Source organism: Lycium ferocissimum, chromosome 8 (genome assembly GCF_029784015.1).
Source record: "Lycium ferocissimum isolate CSIRO_LF1 chromosome 8, AGI_CSIRO_Lferr_CH_V1, whole genome shotgun sequence".
Classification (NCBI taxonomy): domain Eukaryota; kingdom Viridiplantae; phylum Streptophyta; class Magnoliopsida; order Solanales; family Solanaceae; genus Lycium; species Lycium ferocissimum.
In genome coordinates, this window is record NC_081349.1 from 22317672 (window position 1) to 22341828 (window position 24157).

Here is a 24157-nt window from a genome sequence, read left to right on the forward strand (position 1 = left end):
CACCAAAGTTGTTCTTCACGCACGAGCTCCAAAAGAATGGTGATATCAACGTGCAACAGATTCGTTCAAGTGATAATATGGCTGATTTGTTCACCAAGTCTCTACCAACCGCAACTTTCGAGAAGATGGTGCACAAGATTGGAATGCGAAGACTCAAATATTTGGACTGAAGTTCTCATCAGGGGGAGTTAATACATGTTGTACTCTTTTTTCCATACAAGGTTTTGTCCATGGGTTTTTCTTGTAAGGTTTTTAATGAGGCAACCAAAATGTATATTATTAGAAATATGTACTCTTTTTCCTTCACTAGAATTTTTCCCATTTCGGGTTTTTTCTAGTAAGGTTTTAATGAGGCATATTATCTATCGAAATAGACATCAAGGGGAGTGTTATAAATATTATTATAATATTGTGATGTCTATCTTTAGGAGAAATTTTAGGGTTTGCTAGGGTTTGTGACTTTGGCACCAAGTCAATTATCTCCTATAAATAGAGAGGTTCTCTTCATTGTATTTCATCCCTCATAAGAAATAAGAACTCTCTTCTCTCTTGTTCTACATATATTCTTGCTTTAGTTTATTGTTTTATAACAAATATGAGGTTTATGAATTAAATAAATAGTGGAGTACCATATTTGTCAATTCTACCCATTGGGGTTCTACAAGATGTCATTTTACTGCTCATATTATCTAGCTATTTGCATTATAATACCTTCTTCATTCTTTTACTTCTGTGTTTGGCAGCTCATACTGTATCAGTACTTATATTGCACGTGTGTATTGTGCATTTGGCTATAAAATTTAAAATGTAGCTATATTTCGTAATTTTCTTGAAAATATATTTATATATCGTAGCAAATACAGTTTAAATATTTGTCATGTAGCGTAGTTTTTTTTTTTTAAAAATTATTAGGGTTGGAGTGCGTGCACCAAGCCGAGACAGTAGTGCAACGCCGAGGCAACATCTGAGAGTGCAAGTTCTAGTGATGGACTCTCCCCTATAAAAAAAAATGAGTTCATATTAGCTCATGTGTCTATACTTAATCTAAATTTTGGATTTCGCATTAAGAAAAAGTCACTGCTGTAAATAAATGATACTAAGTAAGAGATAAGTGTAGTGTATGTTAAATGGATTACACAAATGAGCTCTTCAAGAAATGTGGGTTCAATTCTCAATTCTCATTGAGAAATTTCAAAATTCCTATAAATATATGTATAACATTACATATACATGCACGCACAAATATAGTTATCAAAAATAAGAAAAGAAAAGACATTCAATTCGCCCTTTCTTTTGAACTCTTTAATCATTGGAGCCTTCCCTATCAATTGATAAACTTTAGAGGCCTCATCATGACATTATCTTCATGATCAAGAATCTGCATTTAAGAAGAAATAAAAAAGAAAAGAGATGAATATAATTAAATAACAATTATAATTTGTTAAATTTATATGCAGCAATAATAATCTAGGAACAAAACTAATGACCATTAAAGGTTGTAGGGGGATTAATGGATTCCCTCCACCCTTACCAGAGAGGTCTATGTCAAAACTCGATCGGGAGTGTTTCCCCTTTAATGGCCTTACACGGTGTGAGTCTAGACTAGTCAGTGATACAATACGGGTACCGAACACCGGATAAGATAATAAAACTTTAGTGTGAAAAGTGCAAAGTTGAGGAATAAGAAAAACTTACATGGCAATGGTAAACATAGCCAGGCTCCGCTGTTGCATCAAAAGGATATGATTCATTTGAAAGGATGTAAGAAAATTTCACAAACTATTTTTGTAATGTGTCCAGGCATCATTTTGATGGGGATGGGGGCTAGGGTTAGAGGGGATAAGTGGGGTCAGGGAGCGTCTAGGTTGAGAGTAGGGTCCTGGAACATTGGGACTTTGACGGAGAAGTCCATAGAGCTAGTTAAGATTCTTAAGGAGAGGAGGATTAATATAGCTTGCATCCAAGAGACCAAATGGGTAGGATCTAAAGCTAAGGATGTGGACAGGTATAAGTTATGGTTCACGGGTAAGTCAATGTATAGGAATAGGGTAGGCATTTTAGTAGATAGTGAGCTAAGGGACCAGGCCGTAGAGGTTAGAAGGGTCAATGACCGGATGATGACGGTTAAGTTAGTTATGGAAGGGTTTACCTTAAACATTATTAGTGCTTACGCGCCACAAGCAGGCTTGGACGAGGAGGAGAAGAGGCACTTTTGGGAGGATTTGGACGAAGTGGTGGGAGGTATACCGCCCACCGAGAAGTTATTCATAGGAGGAGATTTCAATGGACACATCGGCTCAACCTCGGGGGGTTATGATGATGAGCATGGAGGTTTCGGCTTCGGAGTCAGGAATGGAGGAGGAGTCTCACTTCTGGATTTCGCTAAAGCTTTTGGATTGGTGGTAGCCAACTCGAGTTTCCCGAAGAGGGAGCAGCACTTGGTAACCTTTCGTAGTTCGACGGCTGCGACGCAGATAGACTTTTTGCTCCTTAGAAAAGAGGATAAAGGTCTTTGTAAAGACTGCAAGGTCATTCCGAGTGAGAACCTTACGACCCAACATAAGCTTTTAGTGATGGATTTGGGGATTACGAGGAAGAAGACGAAGGATGACCGGCCAAGGATCAGGTAGGGGAGTCTGACTTTGTTGAGTGCCCAGGAGATGGGGGAGAAGTTAATGGCTATGGAGGCTTGAGAGAGTAGGGGGGACGCGAGCAGTATGTGGGATAGGACGGCGAGCTGCATTAGGGAAGCAGCTAGAGATGTTCTGGAAGTCTCGAGAGGTCGCCGTGGTGGGCGACGAGGGGACTGGTGGTAGAATGGAGAAGTCCAGAGAAAGGTAGAAGCAAAGAAAGTGGCGTACGCGAGGTTGGTAGACAGAAAAGATGATGAGGAGAAGCGGACGAATAGGGAAAGGTATAAGATTGCGAGAAAGGAAGCGAAGTTGGCAGTTCTACAAAGTGGTTGTGAGACCGACTTTGTTGTACAGGGCAGAGTGTTGGGCAGTCAAGAGCTCTCACGTCCAAAAGATGAAAGTTGCGGAAATGAAAGTGTTACGATAGATGTGTGGGCACACCAGGCGAGATAGGATTAGGAATAAAGATATCCGGGATAAGGTTGGAGTAGCATCAGTGGAGGACAAGATGAGAGAAGCGAGGCTGAGATGGTTTGGGCATGTGAGGAGGAGAGATACAGATGCCCCAGTGCAGAGGTGTGAGAGGTTAGCTATGGATGGTTTCAAAAGAGGTAGGGGTAGGCCGAAAAAGTATTGGGGAGAGGTGCTGAGACAGGACATGGCGCAGGTTCAGCTTACCGAGGACATGACCTTAGATAGGAGGTTTTGGAGGACTCAGATTAGGGTAGAAGGCTAGTAGGTAGTCGTTGTTTCGATCTATAGTCTATTGTCCTTTGTTTCTTGCTACTATATGTTGTTTCTTGTACTTCGATTATCTTATTTATCTGTGGTAGCTCGCTCCCTTTTTTCGCATTGCTCTATTTTTGACTTATTCGCTTTCTTTAGTTTCATTTGCATTTTGCTTTGAACTGTTTGTGCTTATCTAACCTTTCTCGTTGTGTTTTCTCTTAAGCCGAGGGTCTTTCGAAAACAGCCTCCCTATCTTCCGAGGTAAGGGTAAGGTCTGCGTACACTTTAGCTTCCCCGAGACCCCACATTGTGGGATTTCACTAGGTATGTTGTTGTTGTTGTTGTTGTTGTCCAGGCATCATTTTGTATACATTTTTCCACCCTTGCTCATGTAGAGGTACCTCCGTCCGTTTACCATGTGAATACTGGCTAATTTTGCACTTCATTGCATCATTCAATTTCATCATACAAGCCTTGAACTCTTTTTGATTGACCAATTCTCTTTGTTCCAAGACAACAAGTAGACCTAAATGTAGGTGATTGTCCTCTATTAGATTTATGACGTTACAAATCTCAGTAGTCCCGACTTTAGGCGTCTCAGTCACAGGGGCCTCGAACGATTTTCCGTTGATGTATAGATGTGTAGGCTCGTCAATGTCACTGGTGTATTCATAAAAAGCTATGTACCTTGTATTTGAAGCCTTTGATACGTCCAGAGACAGATATCTTATCAGTTTTTGTGGAATGCGGCACGTGTCAACCTCGTGATGCGGGTCGATAACAAACTTCATGACCTTACTATTAACTTCGTTGACCCAATCCCCAGACGGATAAGGGTAGGGTGCATCATTGGCTAAGATCACCGAGTTTGACTTTGACTTTGAAAAGTCAACAATCACATCAGCAATTTCAGATGGAGCTAATAATAGGTCATGGAGCTCCACTGGTCCTTCATGATATGCTGAATTAGATGCCACGTGAATAAATGTTATATTATTGATAAAGAAAAATTTAAAGAACCTCGCAATTGCTAGCATTGATGATCCTAAACCGATACTTTCTTTGTTTTACCATCATGTAAGGCCACGCTTTGCCATTGATTATGATTGCATCACCGAAATATTCAGGTTGCCACTGAGGATGTATAGAAGGATTGTTTTTCATAAAATTTAAGTAAATCGAACTGCCTAAACGAAAACAATCAACAAGAGATCGTATTCTTCACCGTATAACAATCCCAATGGTCCCTCAACGCTCGGTTGTCGAATAACATAGGCACCCATTAGACCAGCTAAAATATTGATCCTAGTCAACCCCATCGCTTGATCATGATAATACATAGTTCCAGGATGTTGCAAATTGTGATAGCGGTACTTTTTATTTGTCCATTAGGGTCCATGTTCTTTGAATCCTCTAGTGAACCATGCTTCAGAGTGTCCATCACTTTGTGGTTTATCAATTCCACCATGGAGGTGCACTACAGTAGGAATTCCCTTTTTGGAAATAGGTGTAGCAGTTGGAATTGTTGGTTCCCATGGAAGTATGTGTTTTGAAGGGAGGTAATTTTTCCACTTAATATAAGAGTCAATCCCTTGAAGGGCCTCGATTGTAGGACCAGGGATTGTTCTTTGTGTGCCGCGATGTACCATATGCAAACACTGGAGTTGCAGGAAGGTCCCTATGGAATATCTGCATAAAGCAAAAAACTATATATATTACTAAGGGGTCGTTGGTTGGAAACAAGTTACTCCATGATAACTTATTTTGAGATTAGTTATTTCGGGATTAGTTATTTCACTTGAGATTAGTTATACTGTGATTTTATTCCAACCAAACATGGAATAAACCCATCTCAAATATAATCGCGGGACTATTATCCTTATCCCTCGTACCAAACGAGCCCTAAGAGTTTAACTTCTATAAATGAACTGTATGCACAATCGGATTACTTAGAAATAATTACAAGTGACTCTATATAATATTTGACAGGTAACTTAGAATAAATGATGAGCAACTTTTTTATTTTTCGCCTGGTGTTTGATACTCCTTCTTGGACGTTGCCCGACTTATTCTGACTAGCGTCAGAAGTTTCACTAAAACGGGACTCTATTTTCATATCCTAAACTTCGAATTAAAGATAAAGAGGAATTTACCATCCCAGATGATGAGTGATTTACAATTACAAACTAAAGTAATACTAATTATGTAAATATTTCTTAGATTGTCAGCGTATGTGATTTAGATCTAATAAAGTTAAATTAAACAACAAAATAGAATGAAACTGCCTGGAAGAAAGCTTTTATTATTGTCAGTTTAGTGATATAGTAAAAGATAGTGTAATTGATCTGTAAAAGAATTTGATACATTTATAGTACCTAGTAAGCCCGTCAACCGGTCCGGTTCCGGTTAACCGTATATTTTTTACCGGTCCGGTTTTGATTTTTTTAAAACCGGAACCTGTTAAATCGGTAAAACCGGTGAAATTAAAAAAAAATTATAATATAGCCGTTGGGCTGGTGCCTGGTGGACGTTATTGGACCGTTGGCAACGGTCCATTTGCAAAAATGGCCGTTGCCAAACGGCCATTTACTCTTTTTTTGCCACCCCCCCCCCCCCCCCCCACAAAACCCCCCAAACTTTTTTTTTAACACTTTAACCCATCCTCCACCCCTATATAAACCCTTCTTCATTTTCATTTTAATCCATACCAATTCACTCTTCTCTTTTTCTCAAATCTCAATCTCTCAATTATAGTTACTTTGCAACAATTAGCCACTTTAAATTTCTCTCAAATAAATATTATAAAGTCTTATTATAGTTTCAATTATTAATTTTGCAATTATAATATTATTGGTGGAGTTAGTGATTTTGCAACAATCCGAAGTACCCTTGGTGGATTTGCAATTCTAGCCGCCTTTACTTTGTTGGAAATTAATCCGGCAATTTGGTACCTTCGTTCCAACTCTATCTTTATTTTTCGCAATTTAATTTACGCAATTTAATTCTAGCAATTTAATTTGTTGCAATTTATTTTCTTGTGATTTATTTGAGTGTTATTTAAATTAATTCTATTTAATAATGGCAAAGAGATTTAGACGTGGTGCCGGTAGTAGTAGTGGTATTGTTAGGGGTAGGCTTAATGAGGAAACATTTGTGGAAGAAACGCCTAATTTAGGTATTGATGTTGGTGGAAATAATCCACTTTTAGGTCATGAGGCAATGCAACAACATTTTACCGACACTTTTAATGAAATTGATGATGATGATGAAACACAAGCCCCCGAAAATCCCATAGAAGATACACGTCCTGCACAATCACATACACAATACAAACCGCCTAGAACTCGAAAGCCAACCGCTAAAATTTGAAAATTTATGACTAAGGATAGGAAAAGTCAAACAGCTAAATGTACCCTATGTGGACAAGTATTTGCTTTTAGGCAAGGAACTAGTAAAGATGGTGGAACGGGTACACTAAATAATCATATGAGACTTAAACATATGGATGTTTGGGGAGAGCAAACGGGTTCAAATGTGGGGGTATTCAAATGACGATAGACCCACGAACCGGTAGAAATTTTAAGTATGACAAGAAAAAAGAGCGTATAGAAATAGCTAAAATGGTAGCTTATGATTGTTTACCATTTTCCTTTCCTTCGGGTTTGGGGTTTGTTACTTACATTCAACGTTGTTATAATCCGTTATTTGAGGGTATTCCTAGAAGTACTTGTAGAGCGGATGTTATAGAGTTGTATAAAAAAATATAGATTTTATTTGCGCCATGTATTTAATTCTTTAAATTGTAATGTTTCTCTTACCGCTGATTTAGGTCTTAGTCTTAACAAATTAGATTTTTTTGCTATTACATGTCATTGGGTTGATGACAATTGGACTATGCAAAAAAGAATTATAGCTTTTTTATATGATGAAGGAAAAGGTCGTCACGATGGAAAATTTTTAGCGGATTCAATGTCTACTATTATAAGATTTTTTAATATTTATAGAAAAACACTTTGTATTGCTTTAGATAATGCTTCTAATAATACAAAGGCGATTGGTCTTTTAAAAAGAGAATTAAACCCTCCGCTAAAAAATATTTTTCATGTGAGATGTAGTTGTCACATTTTAAATTTAATTGTTAAAGATGGTCTTGACTGTTTTGACGATTCTATTCAAAAAGTTAGAGATGCGGTTGCGTTTCTTTTTTTGTAATGCTAATAGGGGAAGACTTAGAGATTTTAAGAATGCTTGTGTGGAAAATAACCTTAGACCTAGGAAAATTCAAGTAGAAATTGAGATTAGGTGGAACTACACTTACATTATGCTACAACAAGCATATGAGTATAGGATTCCCATACAATAAGTTCACAACAAATATAATATTAATAGTGATGATTGGTTAAATTTTACTCATTGGGAAGATGTTAAAGAATGTATTGAACTCTTAGAAAATTTTTATAATGCAACTCCTGCTTTTTCTAAACAATTCTTTCCTACGGTAACTGAAATTTTAGCCTACTTAGCGAAAATAGCTAGAGTTTTACAAGAGTATAAATATAAACCCGATTATAAATCGGCTATTTTTGAAATGATAATCAAATTTAAGAAGTATTTTTTTTCCATCCCAACTTTATTTATATTGGGTTCTCTGTTAAATCCTTGTTTAAAAGTGTCTTATACTAAAGCATTGGTTGGTCAAATTTATACATTTTTAGAAATTGAAGAGGGAGTTCGACCATCTTTGTGGGGCCGAACTCGCTATTGATGACGAGTTTAAAAAAGTTTTTACTCATTATTCTAATTTGGAAGAACGTGCTACACCCGTTGCTCCACGCCCTACTACTTCTCAAAGTAGCAAAAAGGGCTTGTCGAGTTTATCGCATTTAAAAGTTTTACATTCTGACCAACTCCTTCTTCTAGTGCAAACTTTGATGAATATAACTTTTATTTGATGCGGCCAAATGTGGATATCAAGAGGGAACCGGGATGAATTGGACGTCTTAGCATGGTGGAGGAAGTACAAGGCAAGTCATCCGGTACTCTCAAGAATGGCTCGAGATATCCTTACGGTTCAAGTATCAACCGTGGCTTCAGAGAGCGCATTTAGCCAAGGAAGACAGCAAATTGGAGACCATAGACACTCATTATCCGGCTTTAGCTTGCAAGTACTAGTGTGCATTAGCGATTGGATTAGATCGGAGCGACGCAACCAAAACTTAGAAGCGGAGGAAGGCGAAGAGGAAGAAATTGAAGATTTGATAGCAAGTGGACCGGACCAAATGGAAGACTTTGAAGATATCTCCATGACCGAATATGATATGGGAAATTAACGAAATGATTCACAATTGGTGATTTTATTATTCTACTATTTCTTTACAACTCATGTATTATTTGCAAGTTAAAAAAAACTACAACTTACAAATAAATGTTATCCAAGAATGAATAAAATATATGGCTCATTGAGCTTTCTTCTATTTACTTGTGTTCATATTTTTACTTATATTAAGTTAGGAATATACCTAAAATATACTAAGAATATACTTATAATATACATCTACTTAAATTAAAAACTAGAAAGTTATATACTTGAAAAATAACTAAAATATACTAAGAATATACTTATAATATAAATATACTTATAACTTAAACATATATATATATATATGTTTAAGTTATACATTATATTATATATTATAAGTGTATGCATATATATATATATATATATATATATATATATATATATATATATATATATATATATAATATAATTTATAAACTTATATAAAAAATTAAGCTATAAATATAAGTTATAATATATAAGTTATAAGTATATATAGTATATATATAAACACACACACACACATATATATATATAAGTTATAAGTATATATAGTATACATATAACTTAAACATATATCTATATATATATATATATAAGTTATATAACCTAAGTATATTGATATATATAATAAGTATATTCTTACTATATTTTAGGTATATGTAGTATAACTTAAGGCTTAAGCATATAACTAATATATATATATATATATATATACACGTATATGTTGTATTCCGACTTAATTTGCTCTTTGTTAGTCGATAGAATATTTTAACTTTACTTATAAACTTATATAACATATGTAAATATACCTACAATATACTAATAAATACTATAATATATATATATATACTATACAAAAAATAAAAAATAAAAGGTTTTGGACTGTTTGAACCGGACCGGTTCCGGTTTTGGATTTGAAACCGATAAACCAGAACCGGTGGCCGGTTCCGGTTTTTTAACCGGAAACCGGCCGGTTCCATAATCGGTTACCGGTCCGGTCCGGTTCGAACCGGTTGACACGTTTAGTACCTAGTAATTATAGTACAGTAATACTTTATACGAAGTACATACTTTTCTCCATTCTCAAGTACGTTACATTCGCTAGTGGACATGTTCTGGACTTTGGATAGCAAGAATACTAAAAATACATAAATGTGTCATTTATTTTGTAATTAATTAACAAGAAAAATATTGTTACATAAAACGAAACAGATGACGTAGTAATTAACTTACCCATTTCTATGGTACATGCCAATCTCGAAAGACTTGGGGACATTAATACCATTGATAACATCATAACCTTTGATTCTTGGCATATCTGTGAGTTTATCAACAAACATTTTTAATCTTGAAGGGCTTATAGGTTTATCTTTTGCCATTGTTGAAGCCATGAAAGTTCCCAACAAATTTACATACACCAAAAATAACATTTTCCCCATCATTCCCTTCATCTCTTTGATTCAAGGAAGAAGAAACAAGGAAGACTATGTGTGTAGGAAATATAAAAGGACAAAGTTTGGTTTTGAGTTCACAATGAAATGAACCATGAAAAGGATATATAGTGAATTCAGACACAAAAAATGTATTTATATGGAAAGTTGAGAAGTTTTAAATTATTCAAGTGGAAAAATGATAAACGATTTGGAAAAATGATAAATGATTCTTTAGGTATAGGTTCAAAGTAACTCTTTAAATTTTCTCCCCATCAACCCCTTCATCTCTTTGATTTAAGGAAGAAGGCAAACTAGGTGTATAGAATAGAAAAGGACAAAGTTTGATTTTTAGTTCACAATAAAAAGAACCACTAAAAGGATTTATATTGAATTCAGACCCCAAAAATGTTTTTATATGGAAAGTTGAAAAGTTTTAGATTCTTCGAGTGGCAAAATGATAAATGATTCTTAGGTCGGTCAAAGTAACTCTTTAAATATATTTTTGAGCGGTTTCATTTTTTAAGCTTATCAAAAGCGAATGTATTTAATTTTGTCAAATATTTAATAAACTATGTCTATTATCATATCTTATAAAAAAAAAATGTGAAAACATTAATTTAGCAGGAGTTCACATTTAAAAGTACAGTTTTTGCAGCTTCTATAGTTTTTTTTTTTTTTTTTAATCTATTTCTAAAGTGTGGTGCAACTTCTGATATTATATAATCTATTTTCGTGTCTAGTGTTTTTATATTGTAATTTGGATTTGATGGGACTTTCATATTGTTTCTGGTTAAAAAAAATATTAGAGTTTGCTTCAAATCTAACAAGTAGAGCTTGATAAAATATTTGATGGAAACTAAAAATGCTCGTATCGGTAAAATTAAAGGATTGAGTTGCTAAGAATTATACATTTGAAAGACCAATTTAAATCTACTCTAAATATAAGGGACTATGTGTGTCATTTTTCTCGAGAGGAGAAGGTTTTGGTTTGACGGGGAAGGAGGGGGGAGGGGGGGTGGGAGTCAGCGGCGGAGCCCAGTGGGAGCAACGAGATCCATCTGAACCACGTTTGTCGGGATATTAAACAGTATATACAAGATTAAAAAAAGTTCTAAGTACATATAGCAGATGTTGAATTCTTTATTCGTGTGTTTACTTCTTCATAATTCTTAGTTTACCATGAAATTGAAATGATGATCTGTTGAAAAAATCACTATTTTGTTTTTGGTCTTATTTGGATATCTTGTGCTAGAAACTGAATTGCATATTTTATTTTATTTTATTTTATATATGAGAAACAAAAAACCCACAAGATTCTCCATGTATCTTAAGACTTGAGCGTCTTGTAATATTTTCTTGATTCAGCTAAATGGTGCCTTAATCTGATTTCAATTACAAGGATATAGGATAATAATTTTTAACTTATATAAAAGCATGAGTTTGGAGGTGGTATCGTCGTCCACCTCCAACTCATGTAGAAAAAAAAAAAAGTGGATCTCATATTAAAAAATCAAGCAATATCTATGTAATTCCCAAAGTATCCCCATTAAGTCAATAATGGTGGATTCATTGCCACATGCGTATCAACCCATTAATGGAGCAAATAAAATCATTGTACAGCAAAAAACGTGGACCGCATATTATTGCTTTTTTTCAAAGGTTAAGTAGCCAAACCATATAATTTCCTTTCTTTTCTTATGTTAGCCTAAGATCTAATCTAGATACTTAACTGTTGTATTTGTTATTCCGCCATGTCATTTATTTGTTATGTTTACTAAAATAAATATACTTAAAATATTTATATTTTAAAATAAGATAGAATTTAATTACTTTTTTCATTTTTATTCTTACTCTAATAAATGTGAAAAGAGATTAATGTCGTAAAAGAAAAAATAATATTAAATGGAAATCAAATAATAAATAAGGTAAATTAGTCAAATTATAATTCTAATTGATGTTTCCTTAAAAAAATGTGCAAAAGACAACACGAAAAGTAAAATGAGCTAAACCAAGAATATTCACCAAAAATTAAAAAATAGTAGTTCTTCGTTTAAATAGAAAATCAAATTTCTACTTTTTTCGTTTTAAACATGTAAAATTAATTTAATAATTTGAACTAATGTATATTTGATTTAATTTTAGAATTATCCAAATCAAAATTTGATAAAAAATAATAAGTATTGTTTAGGTCCAATCTACATACATTAACAATAGAATATTTTACACCTTTAAATTAATCCAATTAAAATTCAAGTTATCAAGCGATGCTTAAATATTCTTTATTGTTTTGTCTCCAAAGAGGAAAATAGTTTTCTTTTAAACAAGTCTTCTCTTTTAAAAAGTATTAATAATTTTTGCAAACTTTGTATTCGTAGCAAACACTAATATAATAAAGTTTTAGATACGGAGCACAAATTACAATGTTGTATTAATCGTGTTTTGAACATACAACTTATTAGTAATATAAGTAAAAAGATTCAAGCGAATTTTTATTTTAAAAAGCTGACAAAATAATGAATAAAATAATTGCAATTTCAGAAATTATATAACCAATTAACATTAATAATATATGGGTCAAAAAATTAATTTGATGTGTAACTACATAACATAAACTTTAGTAGAATTTAAATTGAATTTTAAAGAAAATACATTTATGACGTGAGATACACGATAATATTTTCACTAAATTGATATAAATGATAAAAGTACTTATTAACAATATATCATTGTAATTATGAAAGAAGAACGAAGCAAATATTGTATCATACTACAACTTTTAGCTATCTGTCGAGATAAATTACGCATTTGAATTATGCGCTGAACTTTCTAATTTTTATTTGTGAATGGTAAATAAGAAATTATTGATCTTCAGGAGAATAATGTATAATGACTCACGGGCATCAACATCTAGTCTAAATAAAATATGGCTTTATTTAATCCCGTGTTTAGTTGGATTCTTATTTTGATATAAGCAATCTCGGGTTTTGTTATGCTACATTCAATATAATATTGAATAACAATTTCGGGATAACTAATTATGTGATAAAACAGCCAGATCATAAAGTATTCTGCTCAAATCTCTTCTCTTGAAATCTTTTAAAAAGGCCAAGGTTAGAATTGAAAATAAAAATTTATCTATATTAAAATTTAAATACTTTTTTTATATTATATTTGTATATCTCAGTTTTAATTCAATGAACCCAACCTTTACCAATAAAATATATTCAGTAAACAATCTCGTTATTATTTAATTTTAATATTATAACCCCACGTTTTAATCTCGATATTACTTATTTGTAAACCAAACAACACTTGTGGCCAAAGTTCAAATGAAATATCAAAGATAGTGTGTGATTTGCCAGCATTTTTTTGCGCGGAGTGCCCTTCGTTTGGGGTGGTCTTTAAATTTTGCCCCTCATATTTGAAATCTTTAAAATTTGCCATCGGCTAACACCCGTAGGTTCCCGGGTTCGAACCCGCGCGCGATCAAAATTTTAAAAAAAATTCGCAAGGCAAGTTTAAATTTATTCTTGGGACCCGGCATACTTTTGTTAAGGAATTACCAAAGTTATCACGGACCCGACATACTTATGCCTTGTGGGCGGACTTGGCATAAGTATGTCGGGTCGGCCTTTTGATAATTCACCTTCACAAAGTATCTGCGTCCGCGCGTAAGTTTGCCCGTTAAGTATGCCACCGCGGCATAACTTTGTGAAGGAATTATCAAAGTTATCGGGACTTTAGCTATACTTATGCCTTATAAGCCGAACTTAGCAAGTATGCGGGTCCGTATGCTTTGATAATTCCTTCACAAAGTTATCTTATGCCGGGTCGATAAAAGTTTGCCCATTAAAAGTATGCCCCCACGCAAGATAACTTTGTGAAGGAATTATCAAAGTTATGCGCACCGCATCTTATGCCAAATCCGCCCATAAGGTATGAGTATGCAGGTCGGCATAAAATGTAATTTTAACATGTCATCTCGTTAAGCGGCATAGCGAAATTTAAATCGCCTTTGCGAATTTTTTTTTTAAAATTTTGACCGCGCGTGGTTCGAACGCAGGAACCATGGTTGTTGAAAGGCAAAAAATTTAAACATTTCAAATAATGCGCAAAATTTAAAGACCATTAAAGAAGTACGGCAATTCTGCGAATTGCCCATTTGCCAGCAGGCATATTGTTGAAGAATTTAAAAGATTGGGCCTGGGCTGCATGATGAATCAAGATTTGGACTAACAAAGAGCAAAACCTTCTTAAGCGGCCCTTTCATTTCTAAATGTAGCTTATTGACGAACCAAATTTTGGGGAAACAACACAAAATACTCTTCAAATGTAAAATATTTACCTACTCATGCCTTTCTTAAATTAATTTCGCTTCTTACTCAACCGGTCAAAAATATTTACCCAAATAGTCCTCTCCCAAAACCCTTCCTCCATGATACTATCGTAGTAAATTTATATATCATGATGGTATCAGGAGGATTAAGAGAAGGACTAGAAGAGGCTCTCCACGACACTATCTCGGATATTTATGTACCACAAGATCGTATCACGGAGGATCGAGAGTGTCTCGTTGAAGGACTAAGACGATTTCCACGAAAGGCGAGCGATCCTTTCCACGATACCATCACATTATATGTATATAAGATGATGGTATCATAGAGTTTTTTTTTTTTTTTTTAAAAAGAAAAGTGTCTTTTGAATAAATGAACATGATACCATCTCAGTATATTCATATACCATGTTGGTATCATAATTTTGGGGGCATTTCGGGTGAATAGTTTTAGGGGCATGAAAGTAAGCGGATACTTATTTTATTTTTCGGGGGATAGCGACGTTGTTTCCCCCCAAATTTTAAACGGATTGACCTTCATATGTTCGGTGTTTAAGTTTTGCCTCTCATATCCATGGCCTTGAATTTTTCCTCTTGCTGCTTGTTTAATTAAAATATTCTGATATGTCTTGGTCGGCAAAAGTTATGTCACATTTTATCTATGGAAACTGAACTTTTGTCTCGCTCGGCACAAGTTCTATAGGAATTAAGTTATGCAGCATAAGTTGTTTAGTATTTTTCTGATTAAGTTGATTATTGAAAGTTTTGCCATTTCGGCATAATTTGTGTTGATGTGATGATACATATGCCGAAGCTAAACCCTAATTATGCCGAGCGAAATCTAAACTTATGTTTTTTTTCCAGATATATTGAATGTTGAAAGTTTTGTCTTGTCCAACATAACATGTGAGATGTTATGATACATATGTCAAGCTAAACGCTAACTAAGCCGGCCGAAATTTAGTTTGCCGTGCCAAAAATACTGAAGGACAAATGTTAAAGACATCAAATTTGAGGGACAAAAATTAAAGATCACCCCAAAAGGAGGGCATTTGTGCGAGACTGTCGAACTAAAGAAGAAGACATGCTTCGGCAATGGAGTGCCATTTGTCAAAGCCATAAACTAGCCCATATTGGTATTTTCTTAAGTCACACTAAAAAAGTAGAAAAATTTTCCCTCCAACAATTTAAACTAATGACGACTATTTAACTACTCCCAAGGTAGAGATAAGATTTGCGTACATTCGACTCTTTCCAGAGCCCACTATGTGAGATTTTACTGGGTATGTTGTTATTGTTGTATTGTTTAATAATTTTCATATTTAAATACATTTCCTGTGAGCTCAATATGATGAAACATATAATAATTCATTCATATATTTCACTCTTATATTCCGTTATTGTTTAAAAAATAAATCTACATCTTTAGGTCGGAAGAAGCGTAAGGATCATCTTTCCTGGAGAAAGAGATGCTCTTCCAAAGTTGTGATTTATATATGTCCTTGACTTATGATTTTAAAAATTACTCGAGAAGTCAACAAAAAGATTTGATTTTGACTTTATTGCTATTGTTATGACTTGTGAGTTGTGACGTTGTCCGATCCTCTATTAGCAATGAAATATACTCCATGTCCTCTTTTAACCTAAATGGAAACGTGAATCTGAATCAGTGGCGGAGCCATAGTCCGGCAAGGGTGTTCAACCGAACACCCTTAGCCAAAAAATTATACCGTGTAGACATGTTATTTATTACGTATTACAGAAATATATTACATATTGAACACCCTTAATATATAGATTATATGAATTCAAACACCCTTGACAGAATTCCTAGCTCCACCACTGATCTGAATATATCTTACAAATTTTAGATAGATATAAAACGTCCATAATAAATGCTTTCATTGTCAGATTTTTATTCAACACACTTCCGTAGTAGTGTCCAAGTAGATATTGCTATTTTCTCCATCATCCATGGTACTGTTATTTGATTAGAACGTCAAACCTTTTATTTTTCTTGAAATTATTTCGATGTTTAATTCTACCTACATCAACAGATTTAAAATAATGAACTGAAAATTGGCATCATTTGTCACTCAAGAAAAATTGGTAAATGATTTATACGTATGAGATGGTCAACAAATGTGGGTTCAATTTTCACTGCTTATTCCAAAATTCCTAAAAATATATGTAATACATTACGGTACCCCTTACATACTTGCACGCACTAATATATCGACAATTATCAAAAATAAGAAAGCAAAGACAATTAATATGCCCCTTCTTTTAACTCTTTCATCATTCGAGCGTTTTTCCTATCAACGGATAAACTTTAGAGGCCTCATCATGACATTATCTTCATGATCTAAAATCTGTAATTAAGAAAGAAAAACAAGAGATGAAATCATTAGATAAGAAATATAATCAATATTTGTTGCTGAAAAGTGGATATGAACAATAGAAAATTAAATGACTATTAAAGGTAGTGGTGGGATGGATAAAATCCCTCCATCCTTTACTAGAAGTCTCGGGATCGAGCCCTGTGTATGAAAAAAAATCTTAGTCGGAATTTCCCTCCTTTAATGGCTCTTATGTGACGTGAATCCGTATCAATCAGGGTACCAATACGAAACACAGAGTGAAACAAAAAAGAACATAAGAAAAAGGAAATTTTGGTGTGTGAAACACTGCAAAGTTGAGGAAACGAAAAACTTACATGGCAGTGGTAAACATAGCCAGGCTCTGCTGTTGCATCAAAGGGATATGATGCATTTGAATGGATGTAAGAAAATTTCACAAGTATTTTTGTAACATGTCCAGGCATCATTTTGTACACATTTTTCCACCCTTTCTCATGGAGGGGCACTTCTGTCATTTTCCCATGTGAATACTTGCTAATTTTGCACTTGATTGCATCATTCAATTTCAACATACAATCCTTGAATTCATCTTCATTGACCAACTCTCTTTGTTCCAACACAACAAATAGACCTAGATGAATGTGCAATGGGTGATTGTCCTCAGTTAGATTGATGATGTTCCAAATCTCACTGGTCCCGACCCTTGGTGTCTCGGTCACGGGCGCCTCGAACGACTTTCCGTTGATGTATAGGTGCGTAGGCTCGTCGATGTTGCTAGCGTACTCGTAAAAAGCTATGTACCTTGTGTTCGAAGCCTTTGATATGTCTGGAGATGGATATTTCATCAATTTATGTGGAATGCGCCCTAAGTGAAGCTCACGCTGCGGGTTGATAACAAACTTCATGACCTTACTATTAGCTTCATTGACTGGATCACCAGACGGATAAGGGTAGGGTGCATCATTGGCTAAGATCGCTGAGTTTGACTTTGACTTTGAAAAATCAACAATTATATCAGCTATTTCCGATGGAGCTAATAGAAGGTCATGGAGCTCCACTGGTCTTTCATGGTACGCTGAATCAGATGCCACATGAATAAATGTCATATTATTTGTGAAGAAAAACTTAAAGAACCTCGCATTGCTCGCATTGATGATCCTAAAACGATACTTCCTTCGTTTCACCTTCATGTAAGGCCACGCTTTCCCATTGACTATGATGGCATCACCGAAATATTCAGGTTGCCACTGAGGATGTATAGAAGGATTGTTTCCCGTAGAATTCATGTAAATCTTACCGTCTAAACGAAAACTGCGATCGACAACAACCAACGGAAGATCATATTCTTCACCGTATAACAATCCCAATGGCCCCTCAACGCTCGGTTGTCGAATAACATAGGCACCCATTAGACCAGCTAATATATTGATCCTAGTCAACCCCATTGCGTGATCATGGTAATACATAGTTCCAGGATGTTGCAAATTGTGATAGTGGTACTTTTTATTTGTCCATTTTGGCCCATGTTCTTTGAATCCTCTAGTGAACCATGCTTCAGAGTGTCCATCACTTTGTGGTTTATCAATTCCACCATGGAGGTGCACTACAGTAGGAATGCCCTTTTTGGAAATAGGTGTAGCAGTTGGAATTGTTGGGTCCCATGGAAGTATGTGTTTTGAAGGGAGGTAATTTTTCCACGTAATATAAGAGTCAACGCCATGAAGGGCTTCGATTGTAGGACCAGGGACTGTTGCTGTGTGCCGCGATGTACCATATGCAAACACTGGAGTTGCAGGAAGGCCCTTGTGGAATTTCTGCATAAAGCAAAAGCGGGTTATATTAAGGAAAGGTTGAATAAATAAAAAAGGAGTTTAAATTCAACACACAATGGTATAAAAATATTACAAAAATCAGATTACTTGTCAAATAATTCTATATATCTTTATTATAAGCGCTAATTTATGGCTAGAAAATAATGATAACTAGCTTACTATGCGAGAAACGAATTCAAATTTGAACTTTATAAGTGCAGATTCCAAAATCATATCATGTCTATGTTACTGAGTTCAAAATCTATTACTTGAACTAATTGATTGAATTTTTTCAAACAGATAATGTCTAAGATAAAATTACTGATCAATTCGGATAAATTCACTGATTATTGGTTCGCGTCTGTATTATACAGGTTAAACTACACCAATAATATAAAAAATCTTTGTATTATCGGTAATACGTGGGGAAGGGCCCTCCACTACTTCTTCATTCAGGGGAGAAGGGGAGACTGGTAACTTAAATTCTATATAACAAAGCAAAATAACGAAGCTTTGTGGGGAAAAAGTTACTATTATGGCCAAACTCATCGACAGGACATGGTCGTAAAACCTTTTCGAAGCACCTAAAAGTGACATTGTTCCATTTAAACACTTCGAGGTGGGTTATTCCTATTCCACTTGACACTTTTTGTTAACCGTTATCGAAAGAAAAGCCAACACCAAAGTGGGCGCCACCTCATTGCACATCCAACTATCCCAAAAGCTCCCATTTTTTTCGGTCAAAAACTCCACGAATTTACAAATTAGTGAATTTACAATTAAAATGAGTTGGATAATTTAATTGAGTTGGCACAATTTAAATGGTCGGCACAATTTAATTGGCCACTTAATCCACGTACGAGACGACGGCGGTGTTGGTTTTATTTCCGATAATGGTGCAAAAAGTGTCTTGAATAGGAATGGGCCACGTGAAGTGTCTAAATGGACAAGCGCCACTTTTAAAATGAAAAAGTGGACGACCACAAGTGTTTGTCGATGGGTTTGGCCTACTATTATTAGTCTGCCCAACAATTGAAAAGTAGCGTAAGAGAATTGGATACTTCTAGTAATTTTGTAATAATACTTTATGAGAAAAAAACATTTTCTGCATTCTCTAGTACGTTACATTTAATTCCAAAGTAATGATTAAGTTAAGTGGTGTTAGTGGACATGATCTGGCCTTTGGACATCAAGAACACCAAAGAACTTGTTAACCAATCCTAAGGTTGGTAAATAACTTTTTTCACATTGGCGGAATAAACATTGCTACAAATTTAATATTATTAAAATCCTTAAATGGAACACTTAGGTGTCTAATTTTCAATGGTTATACAACAGATGTCTAGCTGGCCACTTACCATCCAAAGTTAGTTTAGTCTGGAGACTTGTGAGCAAACAATAAATTTCAATGTTTCCACTATCAGTTTAACAATTAACGGAAATAAATTTCATTATTTCCTCTATGATTTTCCTGTTTATAGGAACTATGGCTGTGTTTCAATTATTGTTAATTTACTCATAATTCAAATTGCTAAAATCACAAACTATGAACCTCGTGAACCACTAGAGGTTTGTGAGTGAAAAAGTTAAGTGGCACATAGAAAGCTGAAGAAAACCGTGAGGATGAAAAAGGGGAAAGGGGAAAAAGAGAGCATACTCACTGACACACACACAAACACGTATTTGTCATTTTTAACTAGAAGTACCGCATTCGAATTTTGGAATGGAGTCGTCTTTGATAGAGAACGTTTTATTTTCATAATTCTCGATATTGAGACTCTCTGACGCATATTCGAAGTTGTTAGACCTCAAAATGGATACCATCACTTTATGCAATAGTGCTTAATTGAACGCCACCAATATAAATATATATATATATATATATATATATATATATATATATATATATATATATATATATATATATATAGAAAGGACTTGACACATAATAAAATACTCTCACAACTTATAATTCTAGAAATTAGGAATTAGCGAGGAACGAAGTCATACAACTGGACAATAAAATCAGTAGCTAATTCTATATTTAGCGATAAATTATCAAAAAAATTATGTTAAGTATGAATTAATTAACTATGAAATTCATAACTAATTACGTGTTAAAAAGAAGAAGTAGTAATTACTTACCCATTTCTTGTGGTACATGCCAATCTTGAAAGACTTAGGGACATGAACACCATTGATAACATCATAACCTTTAATTCTTGGCACGTCTGGGAGTTTGTCAACAAACATTCTTAAGTTTGAAGGGCTTATAAGTTTATCAGACTTTGCCATTGTTGAAGCCATGAAAACTCCTAAGAAATTTAAGCATGCCAAAAATAACATTTTCCCCATCATTTCTTTGATTTTTGAGGAACAAAGTCACCAACAAAAAAGAAACCTTTTCTCCTTCTTGAAGTTTTAGACGGAGGAAGAGGGAGGGGTTGTGTTTTGAATTGTGGGGGTGATAGATAAGGAAGAAAGAATGAAGTATGTGTGTGTAGAATATAAAGGGACAAAAGTTGGGTTTGAGTTCACAAGAAGATCTATTATAAGTATTTATATTGAAAGGCGAGGATTTTTATACTCGGGTGGTAAACCTTTTTTTTTTTTTTTTTTTTTTTTTTTTTTAGTGAGAGGAGAAGAGAAAATAGACACATTTTGGACATATATTAATTGTTTAATGGTAAGAATTTCAGTTAAGGTACCTAAATAAATAAAAAAATTGTTTCAACGTTCTTCGTATGGACAATTGGACACACATCTGTTATGTTTTGAGTGGGTTCAAAAAAGTTTCCTTAAATATATTTTTGAGCAGTTTTGATCCTTTAAGCTCGTAAGAAATGAGTACTTTTTAGCTCAGTCAAATATTTAGCAAATTGTCTATTAGATTTGACGGAAGATGCGAATTTGGTTTTACGGAAAACTCACAGTTTGAGGTACAACTTTTGTAATTTCTACATTTGCAATCTATTTCTAGAGTTTGGTGCAACATTTTAAGATGCAACTTTATTGTTTTTATCTATTTTTATGCATGCTGCATTTTTTTGTGTTATAATTTTTAAGATTTGATGAGATTTTCCTGATGTTTCCCATCAATAATTTTTTTGGAATTTTTCTAAATCTTATACATATAATGTATTAAATTATTTGACAGAAATTAAAAGTGATCATTCTTGATAAAAAAAAAATTATTGTTTCCTATTCGTAAATACCAGATCAAGACGCTTAATCCGTATTTGTGCATTGTGAGGGACCCATTCGTTGAAAGCGCTCCCTACCAAGGATTTTTCCATATTAAGGTCTCGAACTCGAGATCTCCTATTAAGGGAGGACCCCCATTATTCGCGCCGCATCCTTGACGATCTTAAATGATCGAAGTTGCAAAAAAATAAAAAATATATTTAAAAGATTAATCCCTTTTAACATTTTCTCGAGGGTGAGAGTTTGAACGTGAAATAGGGTGGGCTTCGATGTCTCCGAAAAGTTGAGGTTATAAAGAGTTTGTAGACTTTTAAGGCTACTAGGAATGACCATTCGTGATACTCTCGTTAATTGACAAATTTGTCTGCTTCTTTGATATTTTTGTTCTATCTTCGTTTACTATGAAATTGAAATGATGATCTGTTAGACAAGGCCACTGTTTTGTTTTTGGTCTTATTTGTTTACCATGCACTAGAAACTGGATTGCATTATATATATAGAGAGAGAAAAAAAACTCACAAGATTCTCCATGTATCTTAAGACTTGAGTGTCTTGTAATATTTTCTTGATTCAATTAGATGTTGCCTTAATCTGATTTGATTATAAAGATATAGGATAATAATTTCTAAATAAAATATGGCATTATTTAATCACGTGTTTAGTTGGACTCTTGTTCTGATATAAGCAATTTCGGGTTTAATTATTCTACATTCAGTATTGAATGACAATCTCGTTCAATATTAAATAACAATTCCGAGATAGCTAATTTAAAACAGTCAAATCACAAAAGTATCTGCTCAAAGCTCTTCTCTTGAAATCCTTTAAAGAGATAAAGGTTAAAATTGAAATAAAAGTTTATCAAAATTTATCTATTGTGAAAAGTGATTCTTTTAGAGTTAGTCGAGGAGCGGCCTACCTGACCAGAACACCACTGTACAAAAGAAATGATGCTTTTTTAGAGAAAGAGTAAGCCTTTTCTAATATCCTTTCAGGTATATAATTGTGTTCTTGCCTTTTCGGTGAATTGTTCATTCGGAAATCTATATTGATCGCACTTTTCAAAAATATTGATCTGAACTCCGTTGTTATAAAAAAATAAAAATAAAAGGACATGTACTATACTCAAAGGTAGATAATTAACAGTGTTACTAATAACTTTTTATGTGAAAGGTACTCTTCTATGGTCGAAAATAAATCAATAATATATAAACTCCAGATTTCTACACTAAGAAGACTTTGGAGTCAACCAAATATCACTGTGGAAAACTTGGTAGATGGCTTGTCAATTTTTTCCCCTTCTGTCAGTTTAACGTTAACGTAAATAAATAAAACAGCCAAATCACAAAAGTATCATTCTCAAAGCTCTTTCTCTGGAAATTAAATCCTTTTAAGAGATCAAGGTTAAATTGAAAATAAAATTTTATCTAAATTATCAATTGTAAATTTAATTAGATATTTTATATTATATTTGCTAAACAAACTCATTATTATTTAATTTCAATATCATAACACCACATTATAATCTCGATATTACTTATTTTTAAACTAAACAACACTCATTGCCAAAGTTTGGCTTTAATCCAAATGAAATATGAAAGTAAGTATGATTTGCCATCGGGCATATCTTAGCAGAAAAGGCTAATATTTCTCTTTAAAAAATAAAAATAAAAGAACACCTCACTTTAGCATCAAACTTTGCTTTCCCTTAGCAAAGAGGGAACCTTTTTTATGCATTTTTAGTAACACAAAAAAGGAATAAGAATTTCCATGCATGGCATAAAAGTAACGGCGGCTAATTTTAAGGATAAAAAACTCAAATAGGATACACAAATTTAAAGAACTTCATTCTTTTTAGTTGGCCTTATATAAAGCACAAGGGTAGTCACGTAAATAACCACTCTTACGTACGAGTAAATATCACACTGAAGTTGTCTAAAATCAAATTATGCTCAAATTATTTATATTGGTTTTTTCCTTTTTGTAGTAGACGTTTGGACAATATTTAATTAAAGTTAAAACAAAAAGCTAGAATATTTGAGGTTAAAACTGGAAAAAAAAAATCAAAAGTAAATACTATATTAAGATGACCTTCACGCAGTATTGCTCTATCAGACTTTTGAAAAAATTTCATTGTTGACTCTGATACGAGTTTAATTGGGTCATGTCTCAATTCTAATATGACCCATTGTATCCTCTCGAACTACCTACTGATCATCTTCTAACCATTACAGACACTGAATGTATGATTTCGTAATGTACCAATATTCATATTGCTAAAAGATAATATATATATATCTAATAAATAATTGAAGT

The 24157-nt window shown here is 33.8% G+C and overlaps 1 protein-coding gene and 1 pseudogene across 2 annotated transcripts; both read right to left on the bottom strand.

The window, feature by feature from the left end:
* Positions 1-1241: 1241 nt before the first annotated feature.
* LOC132067557 (multicopper oxidase LPR1-like) lies at positions 1242-10190 on the bottom strand (annotated as a pseudogene).
* A 6411-nt stretch (positions 10191-16601) lies between these two features.
* LOC132067558 (multicopper oxidase LPR2-like) lies at positions 16602-21175 on the bottom strand. 2 transcript variants are annotated; one of them, XM_059460823.1, is made up of 4 exons: positions 20786-21175; positions 17186-18643; positions 16740-16841; positions 16602-16697 (listed from the first exon to the last, which is right to left on the bottom strand). In XM_059460823.1, exons 1-3 carry the CDS (start codon positions 20996-20998, stop codon positions 16788-16790), a joined length of 1725 nt encoding a protein of 574 aa, XP_059316806.1. In that variant the 5' UTR covers positions 20999-21175; the 3' UTR covers positions 16602-16697; positions 16740-16787. The 2 variants fall into 2 exon arrangements, with proteins under 2 accessions (XP_059316806.1, XP_059316805.1); XM_059460822.1 differs by having other exon boundaries at positions 16602-16841; positions 20786-21174.
* Between the last annotated feature and the right edge of the window lie 2982 nt (positions 21176-24157).

What these genes read in the sequence shown, in the direction of transcription:
- LOC132067558 (XM_059460823.1), bottom strand. Translation starts at nt 20,998, where the DNA reads ATGATGGGGAAAATGTTATTTTTGGCATGCTTAAATTTCTTAGGAGTT. An exon ending in GCATGTACCACAAGAAATGG is followed by an intron (nt 18,644 to 20,785) that starts GTAAGTAATTAC and finishes TGCTTTATGCAG; the next exon opens with AAATTCCACAAGGGCCTTCC. An exon ending in GCTATGTTTACCACTGCCAT is followed by an intron (nt 16,842 to 17,185) that starts GTAAGTTTTTCG and finishes TCTTAATTACAG; the next exon opens with ATTTTAGATCATGAAGATAA.